Raw genomic sequence first — 15,881 nt, 5'->3', positions numbered from 1 at the left:
TTCTATGTTTTCTGTTTTTACTAAAACAATTTGAGAATAATTGTGTATAGACTATACTCATCTATTCAGGATAGGATGCAATTTGGGGGGTAACATTTTAGTGACTAAACTCTTAATAGATGTAAGCAATAGGTTCTACAAGTGGTTTATATCTAGAAAAATTTCTAATAGTTACAAATGGAGAAGATACACTGTAAATATAGGAAAGTGAAGATGGAGAATATAATTCATTTACCTGTTCTGAAAAATTTTAAGTTTTCATTAACCTTTATTATCCAAATATATCTTCAGTGTCAACAGAGCCCTACACCTAAACATAAAATTGTGAATAGACTAAATATCTTGGCCTAAAATGTACTGTGAAGTAGAAGCTCCTTTTTTTAGTGTCTTACCTATTATTTACGATTTTATTTCCCTCTCCTTAATTATCAAATAATGTAATGTAAAAAATATCCCCTTACAGATATCCTGGAAAAACACTTTCCTTTATTTTTTATGTAAGACTGCCTGGCTAGTTAAAGAAGTAATCTTCTATGATATTATTCAAATGAAAATCATACATATTTATGGAGCAAAGCAGATAGCTAATCACAAGGAGTTACCACTGGAAATATATGAAGCCTATTGCCAGCAGTTGTGGATTATTTTCAATGTATATTTTTGCATTATTTGCAATGTATATTTTTAGGTAAATTCTACCAATACATATGTTTACATATTTGCAACATGAACTAGTTAGAGTCAATACACTTTGCAATGACAACCTGCACATCTAGGGTACAATCTATTAGGAAACATGAGACAAGGAAAACAGCCAATAGCCAATAGCTAAAAAACAGAAATTCATCTGTCTTCTAAGTTGTAATTTCTGGTCTCTAACATAAGCATTCCCACTTTCACACCATTTTTTATTTGATAAGCAATATATCCTAATATATGTGATAAAACTATATATGTTAAGGCCTGAAGCATGTTATTTTTATCTATTGTCACTAATTCTGAACACCAATGGCCTCACATTTCCAAAGATTCCAAGTCAAATACGAATATGGTTCAGTCAAGGAGAGCCTGGGTGGCTCAGTGAGTTGAGTGTCTGCCCTTGGCTCCCATCATGATCTGGACATTCTAGGAGGGAGCCTCATGCTGCGCTTCTTGCTCAGTGCGGAGTCTGCTTCTCTCCCTCCATCTGCCCATCCCCCCCCCCATGCTCTGTCACTCACTATCTCAAATTAATAAATAAATAAAATCTTTTAAAAATATATGGTTTAGTCAAAGAATGCTAGGACTTTCTTGTCTTTCGGATCCTAGCCATTCTGACAGGTGGAATGAAATATTGCCTTAACTCTGTCAGAGTGGCAGGAATCAAAAAGAAAAATAATGGCAAGCCTTGGCAAGGATTTGAAGAAAAAGGAACCCTCTTGCCCTATTGGTGGAGGTGTAAACTGATGCTGTCACTGTAGAAAAGAGTATGGAGTTTCCTAAAAAAATTAAAAATAGAATTATCATATGATCCAGCAATTGCACTAGTGGGTATTACCCAAAGAAAACAAAACACTAATTCAAAGAGATATGTGCACCCTTCTGTTTAGTCAGCATCATTTACAATAACAAGAATATGGAAACATTTCAAGTGGTTGATGGATAAATGGGTAAGGAAGATGCAGTGTGTGTGTGTGTGTGTGTGTGTGTGTGTGTGTGTATGTACACACACACACACGAAGGAATATGATTCAGTCATAAAAAAGAATGAGCTCTTGCCATCCACAACAACTTGGGTGGACGTAGACGATACAATGTAAGTGAAATAAATAAAACAGAGAAAGACAAATACCAAACAATTTCACTCGTGTATGGAATTTAAAAAACAAATCAAACAAAAAAGAGATCAAGGAACAATTAAATACAAAGAACAGACTGGTAGTCGCCAGAGGAGAGGTGGGTGAGGGGATGTGTCAAATAAAGGGTAGAGACAGTTCTCTTGTCATGATAAGCACTGAGTAATGTGGAGAACCACTGAATCATTACACTCTACAACTGAAACTAATATAACACTGTATGTTAGTTATATGTCAAAAAAGAAAACATTGGGACAAAAAAAAAACAAAGAACAAAAAAATAATAGGAGTTCCTATGTTAAAATAATAAATCTTTATAAAGCAGAAATTATAAACGAAGTCCAAAGACAAATATCAACTGTGAAAAAACTATTCATAACTTATATTATTGGCAAGATATTATTATATTTACTATATAAAGAATTATTATTATTGATAAGTTAAAGAGTCTAAAAAAAGAATTTAATATCAAAGGACATGGACAGTTAGTAAAAAAAATTTGTATCTCTCAAATATGAATTTCACTCATTATAGGAGAAATATACACTAAAAATACACAAAGATGTTATTTTTACCTATTATATTTGCAAAATTCTAAGTTTTACTATCCCACTATTGGCATTGCTGTCGAAAAATAGTCACTTTTACATCAGGGAGAGAAGTGCAAAATACTACATTACCTATGGAGGGGGATCTAGTAATACTACCAAAATTAAAGATTTATTTATCTGAATCAGAATCTCACTTTTGGAAATTTCTACCACAGACATAATATATGTTAAATATGTGTAGAAGAGCACTCATTACATAATTGCATGAAATAGGAATGAAACAACAATAAAAATTAAAACACCACAGTTAATAAACATTCATTAAAATATCTGTGAGGCAATTGTACCCCAGTGAAAATGGTGAAGTCAAAAATCTCTCCATTTGAAAATTTCAAAATTTTCAAAAATTCTCTACATCATAAAAGCAATTATTAGTGAGAGTTGGTTTCAGTAACTTCAAATAATTATCCCAACCATTAACATGGCTACAAAAGTTTATAGCTCAGGGAGCACTTTTCTTGGATTAGCGTTTGATCATTACAGCAGGCACTGAGATAGATAGTGTAAGTGTTAAGACGAAGTAGTCCCAGGACTTGCTTCTAAAGAATCCACAGTGTACTAGGTGAGGCAGGCATTTTAACTAGGAGCTCACAAACATTTCCTGCAAATGCCATTAGTAAATATTTTAGACTTTGAGTGCCTTGCTTTCTCTGGCCGCCTCTTCATCCTACCAATGTAGCTTGAAAATAGCCATATACAATACATATATGCATAACTGCGGCTGTATTATAAAAAACGCATTAGTCATGGAAACAAATTTGAATTTCATATAATTTCCATATGTCACAAAAATTATTTTTTAAAAAATCAAGAATTTGAAAATGAGAACAAACAACCCAAAACTTGTTTAGTATGTAGGCAGTACCAAAAATGTGCACGGGCTGAATTTGGCACACAAACTATAATTTAACTGACCCATGATCTAAGCCATAAACTAACCTTTATAGTTGAATTAGTATCAGAAATACCAAACAATATTTCCCAGTTTTACCATTAAGGACACAGAAATGCAGAGAATTAAAGAAACTTCCCATTATAATACAGATAATTAGCAGAGAAGCTTTTCACTTACTAATCCCTGGTATCTCATGAAGGCAATGAGTCTACTCCAATGATAGGTGTTGGTGGACGGCATAAATTTTAGTTGTGATAGCTTATATAAAACTATATCCTAATATGGATTGAGTTTTACAGTCTTTTAAAAATCTGTGATGTTTTTATGTATGTATATAGTAAGAGGGGAATGCAAAGAATCTATATAATCAAGTTAGAATTTCTCATAAAGGAAGATTAGAGTAGAGTAGAAAGACCAAGTGAGTGGATTAGGTCAGATAGTGAGTAAGAGAACCACATCCTTGGGTATGACCATTATATTTGTCTACTGTTACTATAAACAATAGAGCAGATACCAGTTTCTTCAGAACCTTCACAAACATGAATAGCTTCATAGACCTCCACTCCCCCAAGGTGGGTAACAAGCTTTCAACCCTATGTTCATCAGCACTCCAGCCCAGAAAGAATGTTTAAAATCGACCTACCTTCATCATTTACCAAATGAGATGACACAAAAGGAAATGAAGGTTGTCTAATCTGTCCCTTTAAAGCAATTTTTTTTTTACTTAGATTGAACTGACAAGAAATATACATAACAGAATATATATAATAATAAAATATGTTTTCCTTTTGGTATACCCCTAAAGGGAGGAAATACTTTGTTTCTTATTTTTCTCCTTTCCAAGGATAATAAATTATTACAGAAAAGTATTTTGGAGTTCACAAGCAAAAAACTTTCAAGTAATTCCATATATTACCTTTTTATTTCAGCACATTTGTTTTCATTTATTTTGCGGAATACTTTGCAGGAAAAAAAAAAAGAAAATGATGAAGATGAGTTGCTTTGTCTCATTTTAATATGCATATAAGAAAATGATTGAATGGTTTCAGATCTTTTTTTATGTGCCACATTCTGACTCTGCAGCTCCTGCTGGCTATGGAAAATACAGCTGCAACCCAGTGCCTCCCTGTTGGATGAGGGGTAAAGCAGATGGCTCATGATCCTGAACTGCCTACACGTGAGGGAAGCACCATGGCTTGGATGGAGAACTTTTTTTTTTTTTTTTTTTTTTTTTAAAGTACTAACAGTACTAAAGTGAAAATAAATAGTCAAGCAGGGAGATGGAATTCATTGAGCCTGCAGTCAGGGAGATTCTACTGGCATGCTTACTGTTCCTCCCAGAGGTACTGAACTAATCTAAGTGGTTGTCTCCCACGATCCACAATTCATCAGAAGGTCTCTCTACCTCCCGTGCTATTCTCTACCCTGGAGCCTACATGACACATGGTTAAGCTGTCCCCTATTACTGAGCGCACAATTTCCTCATGGGTTTGATAAGCGATTAAATTGTCTTGTATTTTCAAGAGAAAGGGAAGGTGGTCTGAAGTTACTGATTATTTTATCAACTCCATTCGTTTGGAATGTTAAGAAAATCTGTACCTGCTGTGTATATTGAATGTGTATTTAAAATATATGAGAATTTGAGTGAAAATTAATTTGGGGAATGGAAAAAAATACCCATGTGCTTTTAAAAGAGGACTTAAATTCAAATACAATTTCCGTAACAATTAATAAAAATAAATAAGATGTCATGAGAAAGCATGTTCTTTTTGCTTCATGTGCATTAGCAATAGATTAAAAACTGTAAATATCAATGTGCCAATAAATGACTTTGTGAATTCCAATATACCTTCATGGTAATAGAGGCAAAATTGCCCAATTGTGTGTTCAATTAAATATTTCCATTTTATACAAAAGAATGTAGAGAGTAATATACCGGTGAAGATCCAGTCCAGCATGGATGAACTAATGTTTAGGGAGAGGTGACATGACTGCTAAAGTTCTCTTTTTTTTAACAGTCATTATTTTAAACCATTTAGCATAAGAAATAGTATTATGTAGTATATTTCATTCTACTTTCCATGTCTTTTCCAAAACCAACCCAACGCCACTCTCGTCTTATCCTGTAATTTCTTAGAATAGGAAAAAGAATAAGAAAAACTTACTTTTCCAACATACTGAGGATCTGGTCCCATATGTTCTTCTAAAACAAAGAACTGATTCCAGACCCATCCCCTTTTGGGACGGTGGTGGACTTCGGTTTCACCTTCAATATGTTTGGTCTGGTTTCTGGTCACCTTGATGGAGCTGTGGTGAGCAGTTCCATAACACCTCTGCACAAAACAGAGACACACTAGGACTGGACAGATGCAAGATGTGCTCGTAATTTTCATTGTAAGATAGCTTTCCTGTTCACAGTCTCCTTTCTTTTCCTTGTCAGTTACAAATGCTTAGTGCGCATTCAAGAGAGAAGCCAGAGCATCTTTTGAAAGGACAGTCCAAAGTAAATTGTTTAGCGTGTCCATGATTTAACTGCCCATCAGGGAAAGGTCAGACTACATTTACATCCTGAAACGCTTCGGAGAATCAAAGCTGTAGTCGTCTGATTTCAAATCTTCACAGTAAGTGAACACGGACAATCATTTTCTACCTAATGGAAAGAGAGAAAATTATATATATTAAAAAACATGGTCACTTTAAGTATTCACTCGGAATGCAAATTATAATATTTTATAGAATGAGGCTGATAAGAATCTATACAAATTCTTTTGGAAATACATGAAAACATGTATACACATAGTCATGCATAAGCCTACATACTGCAAACATTTTTATAAGGACCTCCTTATCTGTGCTGTTTTCAATATTTAAAAACAAATTTATATAAATATATATATATGTTACTATTTATATCTATATATGTATATATTTGTATTTTTTTAAAGATTTCATTTATTTATTTGACAGAGATCACAAGTAGGCAGAGAGGCAGACAGAGAGAGGGGAAGGGAAGCAGGGTCCCTGCTGAGCAGAGAGCCCGATGCGGGGCTCGATCCCAGGACCCTGGGATCATGACCTGAGCCATAGGCAGAGGCTTTAACCCATTGAGCCACCCAGGCGCCCCTATATTTGTATTTCAAAACAATTTATGTATTTGGATATTTGTTCATATATACATATATATGCATATTGTATATTTATATACGTGTGTATATAAAATCTTTTGAAATAACAGAAATGTAGCTCTCGGGAATGCAGAAACATATGCTCAAAAACTGACCATGAGTATTTGAACATGTGTAATATGATCTCTGACAATATGTGACCTATTAGGCACTCCATAGTAACTGTAAATTTTGTTTGCTTTTGTGTTTATTTTGTTTTGTTTTGTTTTGTTTTTTGTTAAATGTGATACAAATTCACAACACATGCTACGCTTGGATTACATACTACATGTGACTCACTGTACATCAACAAAATACTCAAAATTCTTTAGCATTGAAAAATTGTCACAGATCAAGGAAGCAGGTACTTGAATTTCTTAGTACATACAATAGAAGAAAATAAAACACAGCAGAAAAGATGACTGAAAAGAAATGTATGCAATTTAAAATAACTCCGTATTTGGGGATCCGATTGGCACAGCTAATATGTGTGAGAGAGCATCAATAGGCTGAATTATAGCTTGAGTGGACTTTGAGAGGCCTGTGAGGTGTGGTCTTCACATACAGGCAAAACAGATTTCAAGATTGGGGATGACATTCAAGTAATTGCAACAGCTATGTAAAGAAAAGTAAAAGGAACTAAAGAATGGTGGCACAAAGAGCAGGAGGAGATGCTCTGATTTTTAAATAAGAAATATTGAGGAATTGGACTTAGATTTTAGTATAATTGACAATAAAGCAAAGCTTTAGAAACATTTCCGGAAGAGAAGAAACAGGAGAAGAGAAAAAAAGGGTTGACCCTAAAATTATTAGCTTATAAAAACATGAAACTGTGTAGCAAATATTGCTGTATTTTTTATATGTGTGATTTCTTTATTTTTTAAAGATTTTATTTATTTTACAGAGAGAAAGACAGAGCACAAATTAGGGAGTGGAGGCAGAGAGAGAGGGAGAAGAGGCTCCCCTCGGAGCAGGGAGTCTGATGAGGGGCTTGACCCCAGGACCCTAACTAAGATCATGATCTGAGCAGAAAGTAGATGCTTAAACTGACTGAGACAACCAGGCACCCCTCTATGTGGCTTTTAATACTTATTTAGAAAAAAAAAATTGTATTCAAGATTATAGCTGTTCTAGCTAGTAAAAATATTAGATGAATCACTTTCTCATTTCACGAAATTCACCCCTGTACACCAACACAAACTGAAATGTAGATCTGAATGAATTACAAGGTGAATGACATGATGATAAAAGGATTTAACAAACGGAATATACATAAGTAACCACAGGATAATTCTTTCACACTGAGATAAATATTTATATAGAGTCAGGAATTAAAAAAAAATCTCAGATGGAGGGCGCCTGAGTGGTTTTGTTGTTAAAGTGTCTGCTTTCGGCTCAGGTCATGATCCCCAGGTCCTGGGATTGAGCCCCACATCAGGCTCCCTGCTCAGCGGGAAGCCTGCTTCTCCCTCTCCTGCTTCCCCTGCTTGTGTTCCCCTCTCGCTGTATCTCTCTCTGTCAAATAAATAAATAAAATCTTAAAAAAATATATCTCAAATGAGACTTAGAATATGGTGGTTTTCTCTATCAGTATCTCTCCCTATCATTAGGGTTAGTGGTTATACTTTTTTACCAGTTGTGCAAGAATCATATTGGGCTAGAACTAGGATTTAATTTTAATTATCTGGTAAATACAACTTGAAGTTTGCAATTTTTTACGGAAGCAAAAGATTAATATTTCACTGACTGAAATTAAAGTTGACCCAAAAATCTATTTTTAATTTATTATTACTTTTTTTAATTGGCCAAAGACCTTAACAGACATCTCTCCATAGAAGATAAACAGATAGCAAATAAGCATATGAAAAGATAATCATATATACCATCAGGGAAATGCAAATTAAAATAATGATAAGATACCACTACACACCTATTAGAAATGGTAAAAGTCTGAAACACAGACAATACCAAATACTTATGAGGATGAAAAGCAACAGGAATTCTCATTTATGAGTGGTGGAACGCAAAATAGCGATACTATAAAAGTCAATTTGGCAGTTTCTTATAAAACTAAACATACTCTTATCATACAACCAGCAATTGTGCTTCTTGTTATTTACCCAAAAGAGCTGAAAACTTATGTCCACACAAAAACCTGCATGCAAATACTAATAGCATCTTTGTTCATAATTGCCAAAAGTGACCAGGAATTCCTTCAGTAGATGACTGGATAAACTGTGGAATGCCAGACAATGGAATATTATTCAGCCTCACAAAGGAATGAGCTATCAAATCATGAAAAGACATGGAAGAAACTTAAATGCATATGACTAAATTAAAGAAGTCAATCTAACATATTTTTAAAAAATACCATTGTAGCTCCAACATGATGACAGCACTGGAAAGTCAGAAAAAAAGCAAGTTTTCTTTCCTTTTTTTCCCCCCAACAATGCACTTGCAGTACAAACATGTGAATCATCTAATTTCTTTGAATCTCAATTTTCTCATCTACCAAAATTTGTGGCTTAAATAATTGACTTTAATATTTTTTAGTCTAACAAATTATTTGGATAATTTTATATATTTTTTATGTATCAACAGACAATTTTCAAGTCATAGATTTCAAAAAAGAAACTTTAGTTGTTCTTCTTAGAAGTCAAGTTGATGAATATATAAAAGGTGCTATCTTAATACTTTCACACCATTTGGTGTGATTTTTAAATGAAATTAACATCTTTGCCCTTTATGCTAAGTTGTTTAACAAAGCATAATTCATGAGTGAAGGTGAAGAAAGTAGTTTTTGTAGTGCATTACAGATATATACGATGAACGTGTTCTTTATAATATTGATCTTGTCTGGCATTCCAAAAATATATAAATGCATTTTAATCTGCAAATTTATCTTTAGAATCTCTACTATGATAATTATAAAATGATAAATAAGGCTCTGTGGAATGAAAGAACAAATGTAAATATTACTACTGTACTTATGTAAGTAAATTCATTTACGATGAGGAGAGAGAACTCCAAATATAAAAATATGCTCTATTTTAAGAAATTGATCCTTGCATACGTTATAAAGAATTAAAATACAAATTATAATAAAATATTGAGGGGCGCCTGGGTGGCTCAGTGGGTTAAAGCCTCTGCCTTCAGCTCAGGTCATGATCCCAGAGTCCTGGGATCGAGCCCCACTTTGGGCTCTCTGCTCAGCAGGGAGCCTGCTTCCTCCTCTCTCTCTCTGCCTACCTCTTTACCTACTTGTGGTCTCTGTCTGTCAAATAAATAAATAAAATCTATAAAATAAAATAAAATAAAATAAAATAAAATATTGAGACTAACCCAGTAGAAACATGTTGCAGACATCTGCCATTTTCTGATTAAGCAGCACTCAAATACCTTCCCTACTTTCATGGAACAATCCACTATATGAACTCTCAGAGCCCTTTCACCTCTAAACTCTTAGGGATCTGACACTTTCTTCTTACAGCCTTTTAGTTAGAATATATACCAATGACATATGGATGTTAATTATATTTTCCAGCACCCTGAAACAAATGATGGGTGAATGGAGACCATTGAGAAATTTTTCACAATGGTGGTGAGGTTCTCAAGGTCAAGATATAGTAGATCTGATTCCAGCAGCCTTGTGGGCAAATCTAGTGGCAGTTGCATGAACTAAGAGTCATTCTAGCTATATTGTTTCAGTGGTGAAACATTGCTTCCAGCTACTCGCTCCTTCAGCCATAGTAGCATTAGTAACACTGTACTATGAGTCAAAGGACCTCAAATGTTCTTCTTGCAGAACACTATCACATTTTTATAAGCAATTTTTTTCTCTGAGCTTCACATTTTTCATTTATGAATAAAGATTCTCATGAATTATCTTTGAGCATGTGCAGCAACCTGATTATTTGAATTTATGATTTAATAACTGAGTATTATTTACAAATTATTTTCCTTACACTGAGTTACTCCCACGACCCAAGATTAAATAAGCATTTAGATATTCAGTGCAGGCATTCCTTCTGAGGGCTCCGAGGAAACAATATTATCTTCTTAGAGAAATGGATTCTCACATCTATCTGAAACATTACTGCTCATAACATGTGCATTTCACTGGATTGATTTTTTTTTTTTTTTTTTTTTTTTTACCAATTGGTTCTTAACTTTTAAACTTTGAACTCTACAGAGGTCTAGGGAATGTCTTTTGTTTTGTTTGTTTTTTTTTTCTTTCTTTCTTTCTTTTAAAGAAAGTGCTGCCTGCTTTATTATTTTGAAAAAAAAAAAAAAAAACTCTGTAGACTCCATAGGTGACATGTGAAATTCCACATATTCAAAAAATCCTATAATTGCCACCAAGTTCTAAACTCTAGAATTATACGTTACTTAGTAGAAATTTATCTGACTTTGCACAGAGCAAGCCTAGCTTAAACATAAAATGTCAGGAAGATAAAGCATAATGGAAAGTCCACATTATTTGGAATTACTTTCAGTGAGAGATATATGAAAAACATCCTGTGTGGAGAAGTCTGAGTCACTGGGAACATGATGTTCAATACACCTAAGCGGGGCTTCCCAACTGTCAAACCTGTATATTCACCAGATGAGAAAGCTGTTCTTTGTGTCATCTTGAAGCTAAAGCAACTTAACTTTTCCATGATGAATTATTTCAAGCCGTCATACTGTCAGGCAGATTTAAATATAAGGGAATTCATTTTATGTTGAATTCTGGCATACTTATACAGATGAAAGTTACAAATACTGAACAAGAGCCATTTTAAGTTTAATAAATAACTATTTAATACTTATCTATATAGCCATGTGCGTTGTGTTTGCATTACCTTCAGGATGTTCTAAAATCTTGTGGTTACAAGCATAACTCCCATTGCTGGCCAAGATGCATTCTCAAGCACATGTCTGATGCTGGAGCTGTGGTTTCCACCACTTTTGGATTAAATGATCAAGAATATTGGTATCATTCTCTTTTTCTAAATCTAGTTCTTGTTCAATTTCTAATGATATTGACTTCTGAGTTTTGTTTTACCATCTTTTTTTTTTTTTAAAGATTTTATTTATTTTATTTGACAGAGATCACAAGTAGGCAGAGAGACAGGCAGAGAGAGAGAGAGAGGAGGAAGCAGGCTCCCCGCTGAGCAGAGAGCCCAATGCGGGACTTGATCCCAGGACCCTGAGATCATGACCTGAGCCGAAGGCAGTGGCTTAACCCACTGAGCCACCCAGGCGCCCCTTGTTTTACCATCTTGTCCTTCACTATTTTTACTGTGAGAAAACAGTTGTTTTTCTCTTTCAATTGGTAATTTATCTGTTTAGCAATTTTATTCTTCTCAATCTGTGTCAACTGGAACCCCTCTTACAGTCAAAATGCATACACTCCTAAACCACAGAGACTGTGGAGGGCTTTGCCTAAATTTGTTTCATCACTAGGCTGATCGCCAAATCAATATTTTCAATCACAATCTGACCTTTTCAGGACGTTCTTATAGCCCCAAAGTTTGGGCTGACAAATTGTATTTGCTTAAAGGAGGTACACACATAAATATATATGTACATATATATTTAAAATCACCTCAAAGTATGCCTCTCTCTAAAATATAATGTAAAAATATCATAAATCAGGAATCATTACCTTTTTCATATTGTGTTTTTCTCTTAGAGATAATATTGTGGGGCACTTGGGTGGCTCAGTCAGTTAAGCATCTAACTTCGGCTCAGGTCATAATCTCAGGGTCCTGGGCTCCAGCTCAGGTCATAATCTCAGGGTCCTGGGATCAAGCCTGCTTAGTAGGGAGTCCGATTATCCCTCTGTTCCTCTCCCTATTTGTGCTCTCTCTCCCTCTCTCTCTCTCTCAAATAAGGTCTTTAAAAAATATTAATATTGTAAGTGAAACAGATATTAAGTTTCATGTAGGTGGTTATGAATACATTATGTGTGTACATACAGGCCTTACTACCTCCACATGGCTCATTCCTCTTTCTTAGCCTTAAGAGCCTTACTCTCCAAATTCCATTTAGTAATACCTATCCTCTGAGGCCTAGTCTAACAAATGTTTCCCCACAAAGACCTCTCTGTTTTGGAGAAAAAAAATCTCTTGGGGTCTCTTATGTTTCTATACATCTTCTGAATGAGTGGCATTGACAGCTTTGTTTGATGCTATTTTTCCATGGATACCTGTAGAGCAAACAGCCATGGAAGAAAGGTAGAACTTCCCTTTGGGGCAGAAAGTGGATTTATTTTCTGACTAGATTATGGTGTCCTCTTTGAGGACAAGGATTAAAGAGGTCTGTTTGCAGACCCAATATAACACTGAAGATTCCAAAGCTTAGGGTTCCTTAGCCATGACCCGTAGTGTGTGTATGACTGCTTCACGTTCCCCAACGGGAGGTAAGAAGTCAGGGGCAAGGAGAATTCATGCCACTTACTATAATATGGGTAAGAAGGTCACTCTTCTCTGCTTCTGAGTCTCATAGGTTCTGTCCCCATCTCCAAAACTACAGCAGCCTAACTTGTTAGCTTGATAGTAGGGTAAAATCTCAAACCATTCACTTGCAAGCCTGGATACCAAACCTCAGTAGAATCATTTGATCCACTAAATTACCATAGCATTAGCCAATCCTGGTTCATTATGGCACACCAGCATTCTAATCATTTACATAGATGTTATCTAATTTTCCCTTTGTGTAAGGTTTTTTTGGTTTTATTATTTTGTTTGTTTTGTTTTGTGTTTAGTCTCACACTGTGTATTTTCTGTATCCTGTGAAGTACTTCTTATAATGAAGCCAATAAGTTAATGTTTGTTGAATGAAAGCTAAATGACGAATAGACAAATTAATTCAGAATGTATGCTGCAAGAGTAGTGTGAAGATACCCAATTTCATGTTCAAATATTTAATCTTAAAAATGTTTTACAGAAAAACTTTTTAAAAGCATGCTTTGATTTTGGTTAACATTATACTTTACTTCACTTCAAAGACTATCACAATCAAAGACACAAATATTGGATAAGAAAATCATATTTTATCAATAAAATCCTGCTTTTTCACTAAGTTCCTCTTTACACAGAGGCAATTAAGGAAGCTATTCAAATATTGAGCCAAATAGGCATTCGTGAATTTGCAATGCTATTCTATTATTTATAGATCAAAATACATGCACGGACATTGCTACTGTGTTGACTAAGAATAAATAAATAAAAGGAAATAAATTAGAGACTATCATTCATGGTGTCACTATTTTTTCTGTCTCGAGACAAATTCTGTTACTGTTAGAATAATGTAAACATATTTATATGGAGTTTTATTTTAATATTTTATGTATTCCTGAACTTATACACATAGTAGGAAAGACAATGTCCCAAAGATATATGAGAATATAAGATGATAATCACAATATTGCTCTACTTGGCTGTAGTAGCTAATATAAAATTACTCCAAATTTTCATGGGGCTGATTCTAGTCTTCCTAAAGTCTAGCTAACACTGCTCAAAAAATTAGAAAACAAAAATAGAAGAAAATGGTAGTACCAAAAACAATGTTTCTGACCTTATCCGTACATGTCTGAGTAACAAATAGATACTCTGAATTTCTTTGTCTTCTAAAAGTATTTCCACATATCACACTATTTTTATGTTTAGTGTATATTCCTGTTGTATACAACACACACACACACACACACAGTATGCATACACATAGCATCTAAGTTGATAGATTTTCATGAAATAAATTTCTAAAATGGTTATTCAGTTTGATTTAAAATATCAAAAGCACTACTGTAGAGACTCCTGGTGGTCTAACTCACGATCCGGTTTCCAACACTGAGCCCTCATTACGTCATGCCAGGCATTATGTCCCTGTGCCTCACTTACCCAGAATAGACAGTATTTTTCCTAGCCTCTGTTGTGGCTGGATATGGCCTCATCACTAAGTTCTAACCTATGGCATATAAGCAGAGTATTATCTTGCAAGATCCCAGGAAATTTCCCTAGAAGACATTGATTGGTGTTTTATCTATTCTTTCCCCTTCATCTTGGCACTTGAATCCTGAATGTGATGGTTAAAGCTCCCTTTGGCACCATGACAATGAGCATCACGCATGGAGATGGAGAACACAAGCAACTTTATCCCAGAGAACACTGTAGGGTTCTGCCTCCATGAAATCCCTGAGCTGCCTTCCTCTGAGCTCAGTTAATAGAGAAAATATTTCAGCTCTTTTATGTTTGTTACTCGGAGCTGAATTTAACCCTAATTTAAGAACCATAAAACTGAAAGTGTATGTTTTCCAGTCTTTGGATTTCAGGGGTGAGGGTGCATGGGAAATAAAGTACAGAGGAAAGAAAAAAAGGGAAAGAAAATGGGGGGGGGTGTGAGGGTGAGAAGACAGAGGACACTCTACCCTAACTTACAGAAGACAGTTTTTTTTTTTTTTTCATGCAACCTTTATCACAAATATTAAAATCCTGTTTTTCTCTTTTACCTCTGAAGTAAGAAACTACATCTCATGCTGTATCTGTGCCATTCCTAGCACACAGGACTATGAAATGCAAATGAAAGGTGTGATGTGCAAAGTTCCCTTCAACCCCTCTGCCTTTGAAGTCTGTCCTCTCACTGTATAGAATTTCAACTCCTTGCTTGAAATTGCTCCCATGTCTCAGCATCACCTCCAGGAGAGAATCAAAACACTTTCAGATGAGATTCATGACTTATCAATCTGTGGCACCTTCCCACTTTCCCTGTCATCGTCAGTGTCTGCTCAGAAAACACCTACTCATATTTTCCACACTGACTCCTGTCTATGCTGGGCTCTTGCTAAGTCTTCGTGCCTTTGAGCAAGCTGTTTTGTCTAAAGGAAAAGCCCATTTTTTTCTGTTTTAATGATCAGTGAGTCACCAGTCTCCCAAGTGAGTCTCCAGAGCCCATCCACCCTGCCACCCCCTGGTCCCTCTGTTGTCATGGAAGAGTCCAGAATATGCCCCTCAGGCATGTAGGATATTTTAAGTTAAGGTTACTTGAAATGGAACAGATGCAAAAGGGCACTCTGATCTTCCCAAAGGCAAAAGATAATATCCCAATGTGAAAGAAGTCCTCTCTAGAGCAGAAGGAACCAAACATTCTTGTCACCAAGGATGAGAAGTTGAAGCCAAGACAAATCTGTTAAAAAAAAAAAAAAAAGGCTTGCTAAACTAACTCTTACCTTTCTAGTCATGTCCTTCTACCCAGTTAACTAACCAGCCCAAGCCCCTTTGCCTTGGGACATTTTTCACAGTTTACTACTCTTCATCCAATTCACTAAAGAGTCTGGCTTAAATGCTTTTTATCAGTTTTTATTTCCTGAGATAGGTTCCTATGTCATGTAAAA

At 35.0% G+C, this 15,881-nt stretch overlaps 1 protein-coding gene across 7 annotated transcripts in view; it reads right to left on the bottom strand.

Annotated features, from left to right (window-relative positions):
- CDH18 (cadherin 18) overlaps positions 1-15,881 on the bottom strand; it is a 974,546-nt gene that overhangs the window by 318,223 nt on the left and 640,442 nt on the right. For 6 of the 7 annotated variants that reach the window (XM_082724411.1, XM_082724412.1, XM_082724407.1 and 3 more), the window contains one exon: positions 5,507-5,991. In XM_082724411.1, the coding sequence (XP_082580537.1) occupies positions 5,507-5,734 (228 nt within the window). In that variant the 5' untranslated portion in view covers positions 5,735-5,991. Of the gene's footprint in view, positions 1-5,506; positions 5,992-11,349; positions 11,368-15,881 lie in introns of those variants that run through there. The other variant, XM_082724410.1, reaches the window with a different exon arrangement.

This window comes from Mustela nivalis (genome assembly GCF_964662115.1).
Source record: "Mustela nivalis genome assembly, chromosome: 3".
Classification (NCBI taxonomy): Eukaryota; Metazoa; Chordata; class Mammalia; order Carnivora; family Mustelidae; genus Mustela; species Mustela nivalis.
Note: the sequence above shows the minus strand (reverse complement) of the source record. Positions and strands in the feature narration are given on the sequence as shown.